Source organism: Salmo salar, chromosome 23 (genome assembly GCF_965601325.2).
Source record: "Salmo salar chromosome 23, fSalSal1, whole genome shotgun sequence".
Taxonomy (NCBI): domain Eukaryota; kingdom Metazoa; phylum Chordata; class Actinopteri; order Salmoniformes; family Salmonidae; genus Salmo; species Salmo salar.
Window position 1 is genome coordinate 37,386,505 of NC_138313.1, and position 14,213 is coordinate 37,400,717.

At 42.1% G+C, this 14,213-nt stretch overlaps 1 protein-coding gene across 1 annotated transcript in view; it reads right to left on the bottom strand.

Moving 5' to 3' along the window:
• Nucleotides 1–14,213, bottom strand: part of LOC106584529 (voltage-dependent calcium channel subunit alpha-2/delta-4) — a 102,764-nt gene that overhangs the window by 5,816 nt on the left and 82,735 nt on the right. Inside the window, exons 25-27 of the mRNA XM_082968251.1 lie at nt 7,578–7,639; nt 5,214–5,258; nt 5,030–5,092 (exon numbers count right to left, since the gene is read on the bottom strand). Of these exons, the coding sequence (XP_082824377.1) occupies nt 5,030–5,092; nt 5,214–5,258; nt 7,578–7,639 (170 nt within the window). The remainder of the gene's footprint in view (nt 1–5,029; nt 5,093–5,213; nt 5,259–7,577; nt 7,640–14,213) is intronic.

A 14,213-nucleotide genomic window follows, 5' to 3' on the forward strand; every position in this document is an offset into this window, starting at 1 on the left:
ACCAACATACTACATGTTGTGTTGTCAGCATCTAGACTTTGTTTCTGCTTAGTCACACACTAGTACGAGCTATGTACATCAGAAATTCTAAGGAAGTTGGTTATGACCCATTTCTTGAAGGCAGCACTGTACTCCTTCCGTATCTTGAATGATTAAATATTTACAGAGCTCTGCCTTAGCCCAATCCCTCTTTCTGAATAAAAAGGGGGAGCACTTGGTGTTCCCACAAAACTTTGTTGAAGTTCTAACCTCAGCAAAATGTTACGGGGGTAGCACTTCATCATAATATCTGCTTACTAAGGTTTGCTTTAGTGCCTTACTGAGACATAAACATATTGAATTAAGAGGGGAAAATGTAAATACGTGCATCCTTGGTTTGAACTGAGTAGTCTTAATTTAATCGGGACTGGCAGTGATGCAGTAGGAATACGTATACACTGACAGGCTGAACAAGATGGTGTGTGTGTGTGTGTGTGTGTGTGTGTGTTTGTTTCACTCACCTCCAGCTCACACTCCTCCTTAACCCCAAAGATATATTTTTTCATTATGAAATTATGACAAATATTAATAACATTCCACCTATGAGGCCAACATACTGTGATTTGGTCTTTGACTGCAGGAAATTATTACTTTAATCTGCATTCGTTTTTATCAAAGGGGTTTTAGTAGGCCATGGTAATCCCAGGGTACACGCATGATATAAGGTACCACACTGACTACCTACTATAATGTGTAGTATAATAGGGTCTAATAGCCCCCGACGGTCATAGTCTTCAAGTGCATTCTAAGATTTAAGGGCCCAATACCCACCACACTGTTATGCTATGAACACTTATGTTATGAACACTGCTATGGCCCTTGTCCATTCCACCCCACTAATTCTCAGTAATACGGTTAGTCCAGTCCTCCCTCTACAGTGAAGTCAAGTTAAGGTGGCGTGGGCTGCTTGGTACCTTTAGCTCCAGTTAGTGATAAGGTGGCTGCTTACTGTCTTTAGCCCCAGTTAATCAGTCAGTTCTCTGCTAATTCCTGTAAAAGGGATTAGGACCATAAGTGTCCTGAAATCCTATGAGTGCTCCAGGTGTTGTTTTGGCCTGTTACTTACTGCCTCACATTGTGCTCTTCTCTCTCAATTCAGTTCAATTCAACAGACTTTATTGACATGGCAAGTTAAATGAATTACATTGTCAAAGTACACATACTGTATGAAGTGCCTCTATGGCAATTCAGATGGCTGATTGAGGACGTTTTAACTGAAGAATGTTTGTTTTCTACGATTGTGTTTTGTTTCTCTGTTTTGCTTTTCGTAGTGTATTGATATATATATTTTTGTAATTACAGGGCTCATCTGTAAAAGAGACCTTGGTCTCAGCATGACTCCCTGTCAAAATAAAGGTAAAAAAAATGTTTGGACTAACAGTTATAAAGTAATACTAATAACAGGCGTAGTAGCAGTGGAAATGATATTAACATTAACAGCAACTACAACAATAGTCATGAGAATAATATTAAATGAAAGTAATGGCAGTAGGCTAATTGTAACATGGCTGAGAAGCCACATGGCATGGTATGAAAGAAAAAACACAACGCCAAATACTATTGTTACATTGTACTTTTCACTGGCTGTGCCTCAGGTTGTGGCTGGATTACACACATTTGGCTGACAAAACTGCACATTTTGGCTGAAAATAGTCTGGGTAGCCATTTGATTAGATGTTCAGGAGTCTTACGGCTTGGGGGTAGAAGCTGTTTAGAGCCTCTTGGACCTAGACTTGGCGCTATGGTACCGCTTGCCGTGTGGTAGCAGAGAGAACAGTCTATGACTTGGGTGGCTGGAATCCTTGACAATTTTCAGGGCCTTCCTCTGACACCACTTGGTATAGAGGTCCTGGATGGCAGGAAGCTTGTCCACAGTACTGGGCTGTTCGCATTACCCTCTGTAATGCCTTGCGGTCGGAGGCCGAGCAGTTGCCATACCAGGCAGTGATGCAACCAGTCAGGATGCTCTCGATGGTGCAGCTGTAGAACCTTTTGAGGATCTGAGGAACCATGCCAAATCTTTTCAGTCTCTTGAGGGGGAATAGGTTTTATCGTGCCCGCTTCACGACTGTCATGGTGTGCTTGGACCATGTTAGTTTGTTGATGATGTGGACACCAAGGAACTTGAAGCTCTCAACCTGCTCCACTGCAGCCCCATTGATGAGAATGGGGGCATGCTCGGTCCTCTTTTTCCTGTATTCCACAATCATCACCTTTGTCTTGATCACGTTGAGGGAGAGGTTGTTGTCCTGGCACCACATAGCCAGGTCTTTGACCTCCTTCCTATAGGCTGTCTCGTCGTTGTAGGTGTTGTCTTTGGCAAATTTAAGGATGGTGTTGGAGTCGTGCCTGGCCATGCAGTCATGAGTGAACAGGTAGTACAAGAGGGGGCTGAGCACGCACCCCTGAGGGGCCCCGGTGTTGAGGATCAGCGTGGCGGATGTGTTGTTACCTACCCTTACCACCTGGGGGTGGCCCGTCCAGGATCCAGTTGCAGAGGGAGGGGTTTAGTCCCAGGGTCCTTAGCTTATTGATGAGCTTTGAGGTCTGAGTCTTTGACACAGTGTAATAGGAAATGCAGCTCTGTCTCTACCTCTCCCCGGGGGCAGAGTGACCACAACCCGTCCTCTCTGGGCAGCCAGGTTTGCCTGTGTCGACTGGACTCTATGGGCAGGCTGTGCTCACGGAGGCTGTTCTTTCTTTTTCTTCCCCCCCTCTCTCTGCCACCCCATCTATCTATCTATCTATCTATCTATCTATCTATCTATCTATCTATCTATCTATCTATCTATCTATCTATCTATCTATCTATCTATCTATCTATCTATCTATCTATCTATCTATCTATCTATCTATCTATCTATCTATCTACACTGCCTTGCGAAAGTATTCGGCCCCCTTGAACTTTTCGACCTTTTGCCACATTTCAGGCTTCAAACATAAAGATATAAAACTGTAATTTTTTGTGAAGAATCAACAACAAGTGGGACACAATCATGAAGTGGATGAAATTTATTGGATATTTCAAACTTTTTTAACAAATTAAAAACTGAAAAATTGGGCGTGCAAAATTATTCAGCCCCCTTAAGTTAATACTTTGTAGCGCCACCTTTTGCTGCGATTACAGCTGTAAGTTGCTTGGGGTATGTCTCTATTAGTTTTGCACATCGAGAGACTGAAATTTTTGCCCATCCTCCTTGCAAAACAGCTCGAGCTCAGTGAGGTTGGATGGAGAGCGTTTGTGAACAGCAGTTTTCAGTTCTTTCCACAGATTCTCGATTGGATTCAGGTCTGGACTTTGACTTAGCCATTCTAACACCTGGATATGTTTATTTGTGAACCATTCCATTGTAGATGTTGCTTTATGTTTTGGATCATTGTCTTGTTGGAAGACAAATCTCCGTCCCAGTCTCAGGTCTTTTGCAGACTCCATCAGGTTTTCTTCCAGAATGGTCCTGTATTTGGCTCCATCCATCTTCCCATCAATTTTAACCATCTTCCCTGTCCCTGCTGAAGAAAAGCAGGCCCAAACCATGATGCTGCCACCACCATGTTTGACAGTGGGGATGGTGTGTTCAGGGTGATGAGCTGTGTTGCTTTTACGCCAAACATAACGTTTTGCATTGTTGCCAAAAAGTTTGATTTTGGTTTCATCTGACCAGAGCACCTTCTTCCACATGTTTGGTGTGTCTCCCAGGTGGCTAGTGGCAAACTTTAAACAACACTTTTTATGGATATCTTTAAGAAATGGCTTTCTTCTTGCCACTCTTCCATAAAGGCCAGATTTGTGCTGTATACGACTGATTGTTGTCCTATGGACAGAGTCTCCCACCTCAGCTGTAGATCTCTGCAGTTCATCCAGAGTGATCATGGGCCTCTTGGCTGCATCTCTGATCAGTCTTCTCCTTGTATGAGCTGAAAGTTTAGAGGGACGGCCGGGTCTTCGTAGATTTGCAGTGGTCTGATACTCCTTCCATTTCAATATTATCGCTTGCACAGTGCTCCTTGGGATGTTTAAAGCTTGGGAAATGTTTTTGTATCCAAATCCGGCTTTAAACTTCTCCACAACAGTATCTCGGACCTGCCTGGTGTGTTCCTTGTTCTTCATGATGCTCTCTGTGCTTTAAACGGACCTCTGAGACTATCACAGAGCAGGTGCATTTATACGGAGACTTGATTACACACAGGTGGATTCTATTTATCATCATTAGTCATTTAGGTCAACATTGGATCATTCAGAGATCCTCACTGAACTTCTGGAGAGAGTTTGCTGCACTGAAAGTAAAGGGGCTGAATAATTTTGCACGGCCAATTTTTCAGTTTTTTATTTGTTAAAAAAGTTTGAAATATCCAATAAATTTCGTTCCACTTCATAATTGTGTCCCACTTGTTGTTGATTCTTCACAAAAAATTACAGTTTTATATCTTTATGTTTGAAGCCTGAAATGTGGCAAAAGGTCGAAAAGTTCAAGGGGGCCGAATACTTTCGCAAGGCACTCTATCTATCTATCTATCTATCTATCTATCTATCTATCTATCTATCTATCTATCTATCTATCTATCTATCTATCTATCTATCTATCTATCTATCTATCTATCTATCTATCTATCTATCTATCTATCTATCTATCTATCGTTGTTCAGGAGACAGCTGCGCTGAACATGCCCTCTAAGATATGTGTTAAGATGCGACCACCTGACCTTACGTGTATTTACATGGTCAAGCCGACCAGATAGTAATTATATATGCCGACCAGATTGTGATTATATAAATGATTCCCCCCTTGGTCTGCTGATCTGCTTATCAAATGGTTCAACGTGTTCATTAACCACAGTTATCATTCATTACATAACAAAGCATGTATGATGTACTAGACTAGATGTGGGTTACATAAGAGTTGTCAACTGGTCTATCATGGTGGTGGTGTTAGCTGAATGGATTGGTTTGATCTGTTCGGGTCACTGGGTGGTCATGCTGTCAGACCCTTACCTCTGACCTCTCTTTAGAGACTATGATGAAGCCGTTGCTGTCCACAAGGAAACAGTTGACATCCTGGAGGAATAAGAGACAGGACATTAGTTAAACAGTATTGGCACTTATTCAATGATGATATTGACATTCATGAATTGAATGGGAACTGACTCAAAGACTGCAGAACAGACTCAGTACTTACAGTGCTCTGACAGCTGAGAGGGCAGACACCTTCCACTTCAGTACACTGGAGAGAGAGAAGAGAGCGAGACAGACAGACAGACAGACAGACAGACAGACAGACAGACAGACAGACAGACAGACAGACAGACAGACAGACAGACAGACAGACAGACAGACAGACAGACAGACAGACAGACAGACAGACACGATATAAAGGTCAAGGTATTGAATAAGGTCGACCACCACTCAGATTCACATGAATCATGTGACTGATAGCTGTATACGGATTTGGAACATATTAACCACCGTAACAACAACATAAACATGACTGGTTCTACAGCCAGTCAATATGGTGTGATAACTTCTACACTCTAGAGAGGAGTTCATGTACTGTATCAACAGAAAATAAAAGGTCACTGTTTACGTACGTCTGTGTCAGCAGGCTGTGAGTGGACGTGAGAGACAGAGGTAGATCAGGAGAAAGACAAAGAGACAGAGAGATGATAAACTATTAGCACTTAGCTTCTCTAGGGTAGGGGGCAGTATTTTGACGTCCGGATGAAAGGTGTGCCCAAATTTAACTGCCTACTACTCAGGCTCAGAAGGTAGGATATGCATATTATTAATAGATTTGGATAGGAAACACTCTGAAGTTTCTAAAACTGTTTGAATGATGTCTGTGAGTATAACAGAACTCATATGGCAGGCAAAAGCCTGAGAAAAATCCAACCAGGAAGTGTGGAAATCTGAGGATTGTAGTTTTTCCAAGTGATTCCCTATACAGTATACAGTGACTTAGGGTTCATTTTGCACTTCCTAAGGCTTCCACTAGATGTCAACAGTCTTTAGAACGTTGTTTCATGCTCCTACTGTGAATATGGAGCGTACAAGAGGGCCTGGAGTCAGATGAGTGAGGAAATGACATGATCTCAGAGGCGGGCACTCACGTGAGTGTGAGCTGTGTTCCTTTTCTTTTTTGAAGACATTGGAATTGTCCGGTTGGAATATTACTGATTTATGTTAAAAACATCCTAAAGATTGATGCTATACATCGTTTGACATATTTCTACGAACGTAAATAGAACTTCTTTTGACTTTTCGTCGTGACATTTTTGCGCGCTTTCTACATTTGGAGTAGTGGACTGAACGCGCGAACAAAAAGGAGGTATTTGGACATAAACGATGGACTTTATCGAACAAAACAAAACTTTTTTTGTGGACCTTGGATTCCTGGGAGTGCATTCTGATGAAGATCATCAAAGGTAAGTGAATATTTATAATATTATTTCTGAGTTTTATTGACTCCACAAAATGGCGGGTTTGGTTTCATGTCTGAACGCTGTACTCAGATTACTGCAAAGTGTGCTTTCGCTGTAAAGTTTTTTTTAAATCTGACACAGCGGTTGCATTAAGGAGAAGTGTATCTATAATTCTTTGAATTACAGTTTAATATTTTATCAACGTTTATGATGAGTATTTCTGTAAATTGATGTGCTCATTCACCGGAGGTTTTGGGAGGCAAAACATTTCTGAACATTACACGCCAATGTAAAATGGGGTTTTTGGATATAAATATGAACTTTATCGAGCAAAACATACATGTATTGTGTAACATGAAGTCCTATGAGTGCCATCTGATGAAGATCATCAAAGGTTAGTGATTAATTTTAGCTGTATTTCTGGTTTTTGTGACGCCTCTCCTTGCTTGGAAAATGGCTGTGGTTTTTCTTGTCAAGGTGATGTCCTAACATAATCTAATGCTATGCTTTCGCCGTAAAGCCTTTTTGAAATCGGACAATGTGGTTGGATTAATGAGAAGTATATCTTTAAAATGGGATATAATAGTTGTATGTTTGAGAAATTTGAATTATGAGATTTTTGTTGTTTTGAATTTGGCGCCCTGCTATTTCACTGGCTGTTGAATACTGTGTCCCGCAGGTGGGACGGTCACGTCCCACATACCCCAGAGAGGTTTTAGCAGATAATCCTAAATATACATATGTAGGATCTTTTGCTGCTGGTCATTTCAGACGTTACTTTACAAAAATGTCCATTAATTATAATCCACATGATAGTTCACATTACCTGTTGCTGCAGGATTATTTTCCTGCTGTAGCATACTGGCTCAAATGAAGATCCTACATCTGTAGTGATGTCACACATTGTGTGTATGTGATCCCTGCACAGGAACTGATCCTGTGACCTTGACTTTGCCATGCTCTTACCAGAGATGGATTTGTGTCAGTAGTGTGGTATGTTGTTGGGGAGCTGTGTGTGTGTGTGTGTGTGTGTGTGTGTGTGTGTGTGTGTGTGTGTGTGTGTGTGTGTGTGTGTGTGTGTGTGTGTGTGTGTGTGTGTGTGTGTGTGTGTGTTGCTCCCTCACCTGAAAGGCAATGGTCCATAGCCTCTTCTCCAGCATCTCCAAGGACATCTGCACCCCAATGGCTAAAAATAGAACACACACACAGGTCAGTTGAGAGAGGAAAACATGGACTCTGCAAAAACCCTGAAGCCTAATTTACTGTGTCCGTCTGTGAGAGACTATTGAGAGGCAGGGTGGGTGTGGCGTTGGGCATTATAGTGTGACAGGAAATCAATCAGGCCTTCAGTTCACCTCTATGCAGTTTGCACAGTTAGCATCAGGCTGCTGCTGTTTGCATGCAAATGGTCACTGTGGTACCACTGACGGGCTAGCGTGTTTATTATCTAAGCATAGCAGTGGTGGAAAAGGTACCCAATTGTCATACTTGAGTAAAAGTAAAGATACCTTAAAATAGAAAATGACTGAAGTAAAAGTAAAAGTCACCTAGTAAAATACTACTTGAGTAAAAGTCTAAAAGTATTTAGTTTAAAATATACTTAAGTATCAAAAGTAAATGTAATTACTCAAATTTACTTAAGTATCAAAAGTAAAATCATTTTAAAATCCTTTTATTAAGCTAACCAGACGGCACCATTTTCTTATTTTTTTAAATATACCGATAGCCAGAGGCACACTCTCCAACATTCCAACATAATTTACAAACGAAGCATGTGTGTTTAGTGAGTCCACCAGATCAGAGGCAGTAGGGATGACCAGGGATGTTCTGTCCTGCTAAGCATTCACAATGTAACGTGTACTTTGATGTCAAGGAAAATGTACGGAGTAAAAAGTACATTATTTTCTTTCTGAATGTAGTGAAGTAAAAGTGAAAGTAGTCAAAAATATAAATAGTCAAGTAAATTACAGATACCCCAAAAAAATACTTCAGAAGTACTTTAAAGTATTTTTACTTGAGTACTTTACACCACAAATGCATAGTCACTTTACAAATGACCTCGACTAACTTCTACCCCTGCACATTGACTCGGTACCGGTAACCCCTGTATGTAGCCTCGTTATTGTTAAGTCATTTTCTTGAGGTACTTTTTGATATTTTTTTTTAACTTTCGTTAATTTAGTAAATATTTTCTTAACTCTATTTCTTTAACTGCATTGTTGGTTAAGGGCTTGTAAGTAAGCATTTCACTGTAAGGTCTACACTTGTCGTATTCAGCACATGACAAATCAAATTGGATTTGATTTGATTTGAGGCGTGCGTTACAGGTAAATTGTGTCTGGGAAGGGTGAGACTATGAACACACCTACCAGGCTTTCACGGTAGCTCTGTGCTTGTTGATACTTCTGCAGAGTTCTGTGTTATGAGATACCAATGCTTAATTTCACCAGATGGTTACTTAATTGTCTTGTTAAAATGGTAATTAGCTATTGATTGTCTGATGTTATGCCTATATCATGTCTCTCTTTTTGTTGTGGATCTCTTTTGATGCAATGCAATTTCTGTGAATAACAGACAATAAAAGTACTATCTAACGTCATCTAACATCATCTAACCTCATCTAATATCATCTAATCTAGTAATTATGCAATTTACTCAAATTTTATGATGGCTCACACACACATGCAGACAAGTATACTATATATACACAAAAGTATGTGGACATCCCTTCAAATTAGCGGATTCGAGTATTTCAGCAACACTCGTTGCTGACAGGTGTATAAAATCGAGCACCGCCATGCAATCTCCATAGACAAACATTGGCAGTAGAATGGCCTTACTGAAGAGCTCAGTGACTTTCAACGTGGCACCGTCATAGGGTGCCATCTTTCCAACAAGTCAGTTCGTCAAATTTCTGCCCTGTTAGAGCTCCCCTGGTCAACTGTAAGTGCTGTTATTGTGTAGTGGAAACGTCTAGGAGCAACAACGGCTCAGCTGCAAAGTGCTAGGCCACACAAGCTCACAGAACGGGACCGCCAAGTGCTGAAGCGTGTAGTGCATAAAAATCATCCGTCCTCGGTTATAACACTTTCTACCGAGTTCAAAACTGCCTCTGGAAGCAACTTCAGCAAAATAAATGTTTGTCGGGAGCTTCATGAAATGGGTGTCCATGACTGAGCAGCTGCACACAAGCCTAAGATCACTATGCGCAATACCAAGCATCAGCTGGAGGGGTGTAAAGCTAGCCGCCATTGCAGTGGAAATGCGTTCTCTGGAGTCACCATCTGGCAGTCTGACGGATGAATCTGGGTTCGGCGGATGCCAGGAGAATGGTACCTGCCCCAATACATAGTGCCAACGGTAAAGTTTGGTGGATGAGGAATACTGGTCTGTGGCTGTTTTTCATGATTCGGGCTTGGTCCCTTAGTTCCAGTGAAGGGAAATCGTAATGCTACAGCATACAATGACATTCTGGAGCATTCTGTGCTTCCAACTTTGTGGCAACAGTTTGGGGAAGGCCCTTTCCTGTTTCAGCATGACAATGCCCCAGTGCACAAAGCGAAGTCCATACAGAAATGGTTGGTAGAGAATAAGAACTTAACTGGCACCTTTGGGATGAATTGGAACGCCGACTGCGAGCCAGGTCTAAACGCCCAACATCAGTGCTCCACCTCACTAATGCTCTTGTGGCTGAATGTAAGCAAGTCCCCGCAGCAATGTTCCAACAATTAGTGGAAAGCCTTCCCAGAAAGAGTGGAGGCTGTTATAGCAGTAAAGGGGGGACCAACTCTATATTAATGCCCAGGATTTTGAAATTAGATGTTTGACGAGCAGGTGTGTAGTGTCTTTTGGTCATGTGGTGTCGGTACGATGCACACTCAAACACACCCAGTCTGATCACTCTACTAATGAGTCCTTCTGACCAAAACCATGTCATCTGCAGTCCGGAGAAGTAAGGAGGACCACACACACTGACTGATTGACTGACTGAATGACTGATTCACTGAATGTATGGCAAGGTGATATTCAACACCAATGACAGGTTGATAACAAAGATACATCTTTAAGCCTCCTCTTGGAGTAGAGTAAGTTGTTGGTGACCTCTAATTGGACAGAACAGAGGTGGAGCCAATCAGAAGACCTATACCTCCCTGTCAGACATTGCCTACCTTTCCAGCAAGACCAATGACACAGCAGAATGAGTCAAGAACAGATTCTGTCTATCTCATAATGACATGATCCTTATCAGTGGAAGTCAGGCTGCCTGGCTGCCTGGCACGAGCCACTGGTGCAGCAGAGGTGCTTTTATTGTTTTGCAGTTTTTCTGCAGTCAATAGTCTTCCAGCAGATGCAAAGCTGAAAGTAATGGAAAAAGAGGCACACACACACTGACCATCACTAGGCATTTTGGGACAAATGCAGCTCAGGGTCCAGGATTTACAACAGCCTATAGAGACACTCTGATCTTCCCCCCTCTCTCTCTCTCTCTCTCTCTCTCTCTCTCTCTCTCCCCCTTCTCCCTCCCCCTTTCTCTCCCCCCTCTTCCACTCTCTCTCCCCCTCTCTCCCACCTTCTCTCTCCCCCTCTCCCCCATTCTCTCTCCCCCTCTCCCCCATTCTCTCTCTCCCTTTCTCTCTCCCCTCTCTCTCTTACTCCCCACCTTTCTCTCTCTCCCCATTTCACTCTCTCTCTTCCTCTCAACTTTTCCCTCTCTCTCTCCCCCTTTCCCTCTCCCCTTTCCCTCTCTCTCCCCTTCCCTCTCCCCCTTTCTCTCTCCCCCATTCTTTCTCTCTCTCTCTCTCTCTCCTGCTCTCCCTCTCTCCCTCCCCCCTGTTCCACGCTCTCTCCCTTTCTCTCTCTCTCTCCCCATATCTCCCTCCCCTTTCTCTCTCTCCCTCCTGCTCTCCCTCTCCCCCATTCTCTCTCTCTCTCCTGCTCTCCCTCTCCCCCTCGCTCTCTCCCTCCCCCCTCTCTTTCCCCCCCTCTTCCCCTTTATCTCTCCCCATCCCCCCTCTCTCTCCCCATTTTATCTTCCCCATTCTCTCTCTCTCTCTCCCTCCTGCTCTCCCTCTCCCCATTCTCTCTCTCCTGCTCTCCCTCTCACTCTCTCCCCACTCTTCCCCTTTCTCTCTCTCCCCCTCGTTCTCTCTCCCTCCCCCTCACTCTCTCTCTCCTTCTCCCTTTCGCTCTCTCTCTCTCATTCAGTGTGAGAGCTTACACAGCTGCACCACACTCGGTTACTCTTTTTGTCAAACCAAGCTTCACACACACACACACACACACACACACACACACACACACACACACACACACACACACAACACACACACACACACACACACACACACACACACACACACACACACACACACACACACACACACACACACACACACAGCTAGACTGAACCTCTGGACAGTAGTGTACTCCAACTACCAGGAAAGCACAGTCGGTAAGAGGACCGGAGAGGAGAGGAGAGGGGGGAGAGAGAGAGAGAGAGAGAGAGAGAGAGAGAGAGAGAGAGAGACCACTCTGAGAGGCAGAGAGAAGGAGCAAGTGGAAGAGAAGACAGGAGTTTAAGAGCATGTGTTTGTTCCCTTGGGACCCCAGCATCCAGGATACACAAAGATACAGCAGGATCCAGGACCTTTCTCCAAACACCTCCGTTAGCAGCAACATCACATGCAGCATATTGTTTTTTCCACACAGGGAGGATAAAAGATACTACTGAAGCACTTTTCTTATTTAAGAGCTATAGCACATTGGAGACTGAGACATCACCAGATGGTGAGTAATGCACTGGCTGTGAGAGAGAGAGAGAGAGAGAGAGAGAGAGAGAAAGAGAGCTGCTGCTCTGTGTGTGTAGAAGTATCTGTTGTTAGGGAGGTTTTCCCTTTCTCTATGCTTCTTGTGAAATAATATTCCAGCTACTAGGCTAATGCATTGAGTCTTATTGCAGGTAAGACATTTTTTTATATTTTTTACCGGGACTGTTTTCCCCCTCATTCCAGTGCAATTATCAGAATGAACTAATCCATAAACTTGTGGGAGCAAAACACAACCAAGGGAAATTGTCCTTGTCCAAGCTGCAGTGAGGTACAGTAGCATTGCAATGCAGGTAGTGTGTACTGGGATGAAAAGAGGAAATGTAGGGCTTTATAAAATGTAAAAGACTACAGACATAAAGTAGAGTTAGTAGTAGAATAACCTTATCTGTAAACTCTGAATACAGACATCTAATATCGGGGTGGATATTAAAATAATACTGTTTACTATAAGGTAGTAAAATAATATAACATAAATGGATAGATACACACTGTGTAGCCTTCTTTACAGTACATCGACACTTTTGGTTTTGCGGTCTAACAACAACACAGTTTAGGATGAGAAATAATGTAGAATAAATGATGTATTATAGATTTAGAGCGTGAGTTCACACTGGGGGCTATGTGTGGTTTTATGTGTTTTATGTGTGGTTTTAAGTGTTCTATGTGTGGTTTTAAGTGTTCTATGTGTGGGTTTAAGTGTTCTATGTGTGGTTTTAAGTGTTCTATGTGTGGGTTTAAGTGTTCTATGTGTGGTTTTAAGTGTTCTATGTGTGGTTTTAAGTGTTCTATGTGTGGGTTTAAGTGTTCTATGTGTGGTTTTAAGTGTTCTGTGTGGTTTTAAGTGTTCTGTGTGGTTTTAAGTGTTCTATGTATTCTACGTGTGGTTCTATGTGTTCGATGTGTGGTTGTTGTGTTCTATGTGTGGTTCTGTGTTCTATGTGTGGTTTTATGTGTTCTATGTGTGATTTTATGTGTTCTATGTGTGATTTTATGTGTTCTATGTGTGGTTCTGTGTTCTATGTGTGGTTCTGTGTTCTATGTGTGGTTTTATGTGTTCTATGTGTGATTTTATGTGTTCTATGTGTGATTTTATGTGTTCTATGTGTGGTTCTGTGTTCTATGTGTGGTTCTGTGTTCTATGTGTGGTTTTATGTGTTCTATGTGTGATTTTATGTGTTCTATGTGTTCTATGTGTTCTGTGTGTGGTTTTATGTGTTCTATGTGTGATTTTATGTGTTCTGTGTTCTATGTGTGCTTCTATGTGTTCGATGTGTGGTTGTTGTGTTCTATGTGTGGTTTTATGTGTTCTATGTGTGGTTTTTGTGTTCTATGTGTGGTTTTTGTGTTCTATGTGTTCTATGTGTGGTTTTAGGTGTTCTATGTGTGGTTTTATGTGTTCTGTGTTCTATGTGTGGTTCTATGTGTTCGATGTGTGGTTGTTGTGTTCTATGTGTGGTTTTAAGTGTTCTATGTATTATATGTGTGATTCTATGTGTTCGATGTGTGGTTGTTGTGTTCTATGTGTGGTTTTTGTGTTCTATGTGTGGTTCTGTGTTCTATGTGTGGTTTTATGTGTTCTATGTGTGATTTTATGTGTTCTATGTGTGATTTTATGTGTTCTATGTGTGGTTCGGTGTTCTATGTGTGGTTCTGTGTTCTATGTGTGGTTTTATGTGTTCTATGTGTGATTTTATGTGTTCTATGTGTTCTGTGTGTGGTTTTATGTGTTCTATGTGTGATTTTATGTGTTCTATGTGTGCTTCTATGTGTTCGATGTGTGGTTGTTGTGTTCTATGTGTGGTTTTATGTGTTTTATGTGTGGTTTTTGTGTTCTATGTGTGGTTTTTGTGTTCTATGTGTTCTATGTGTGGTTTTATGTGTTCTATGTGTGGTTTTATGTGTTCTGTGTTCTATGTGTGGTTCTATGTGTTC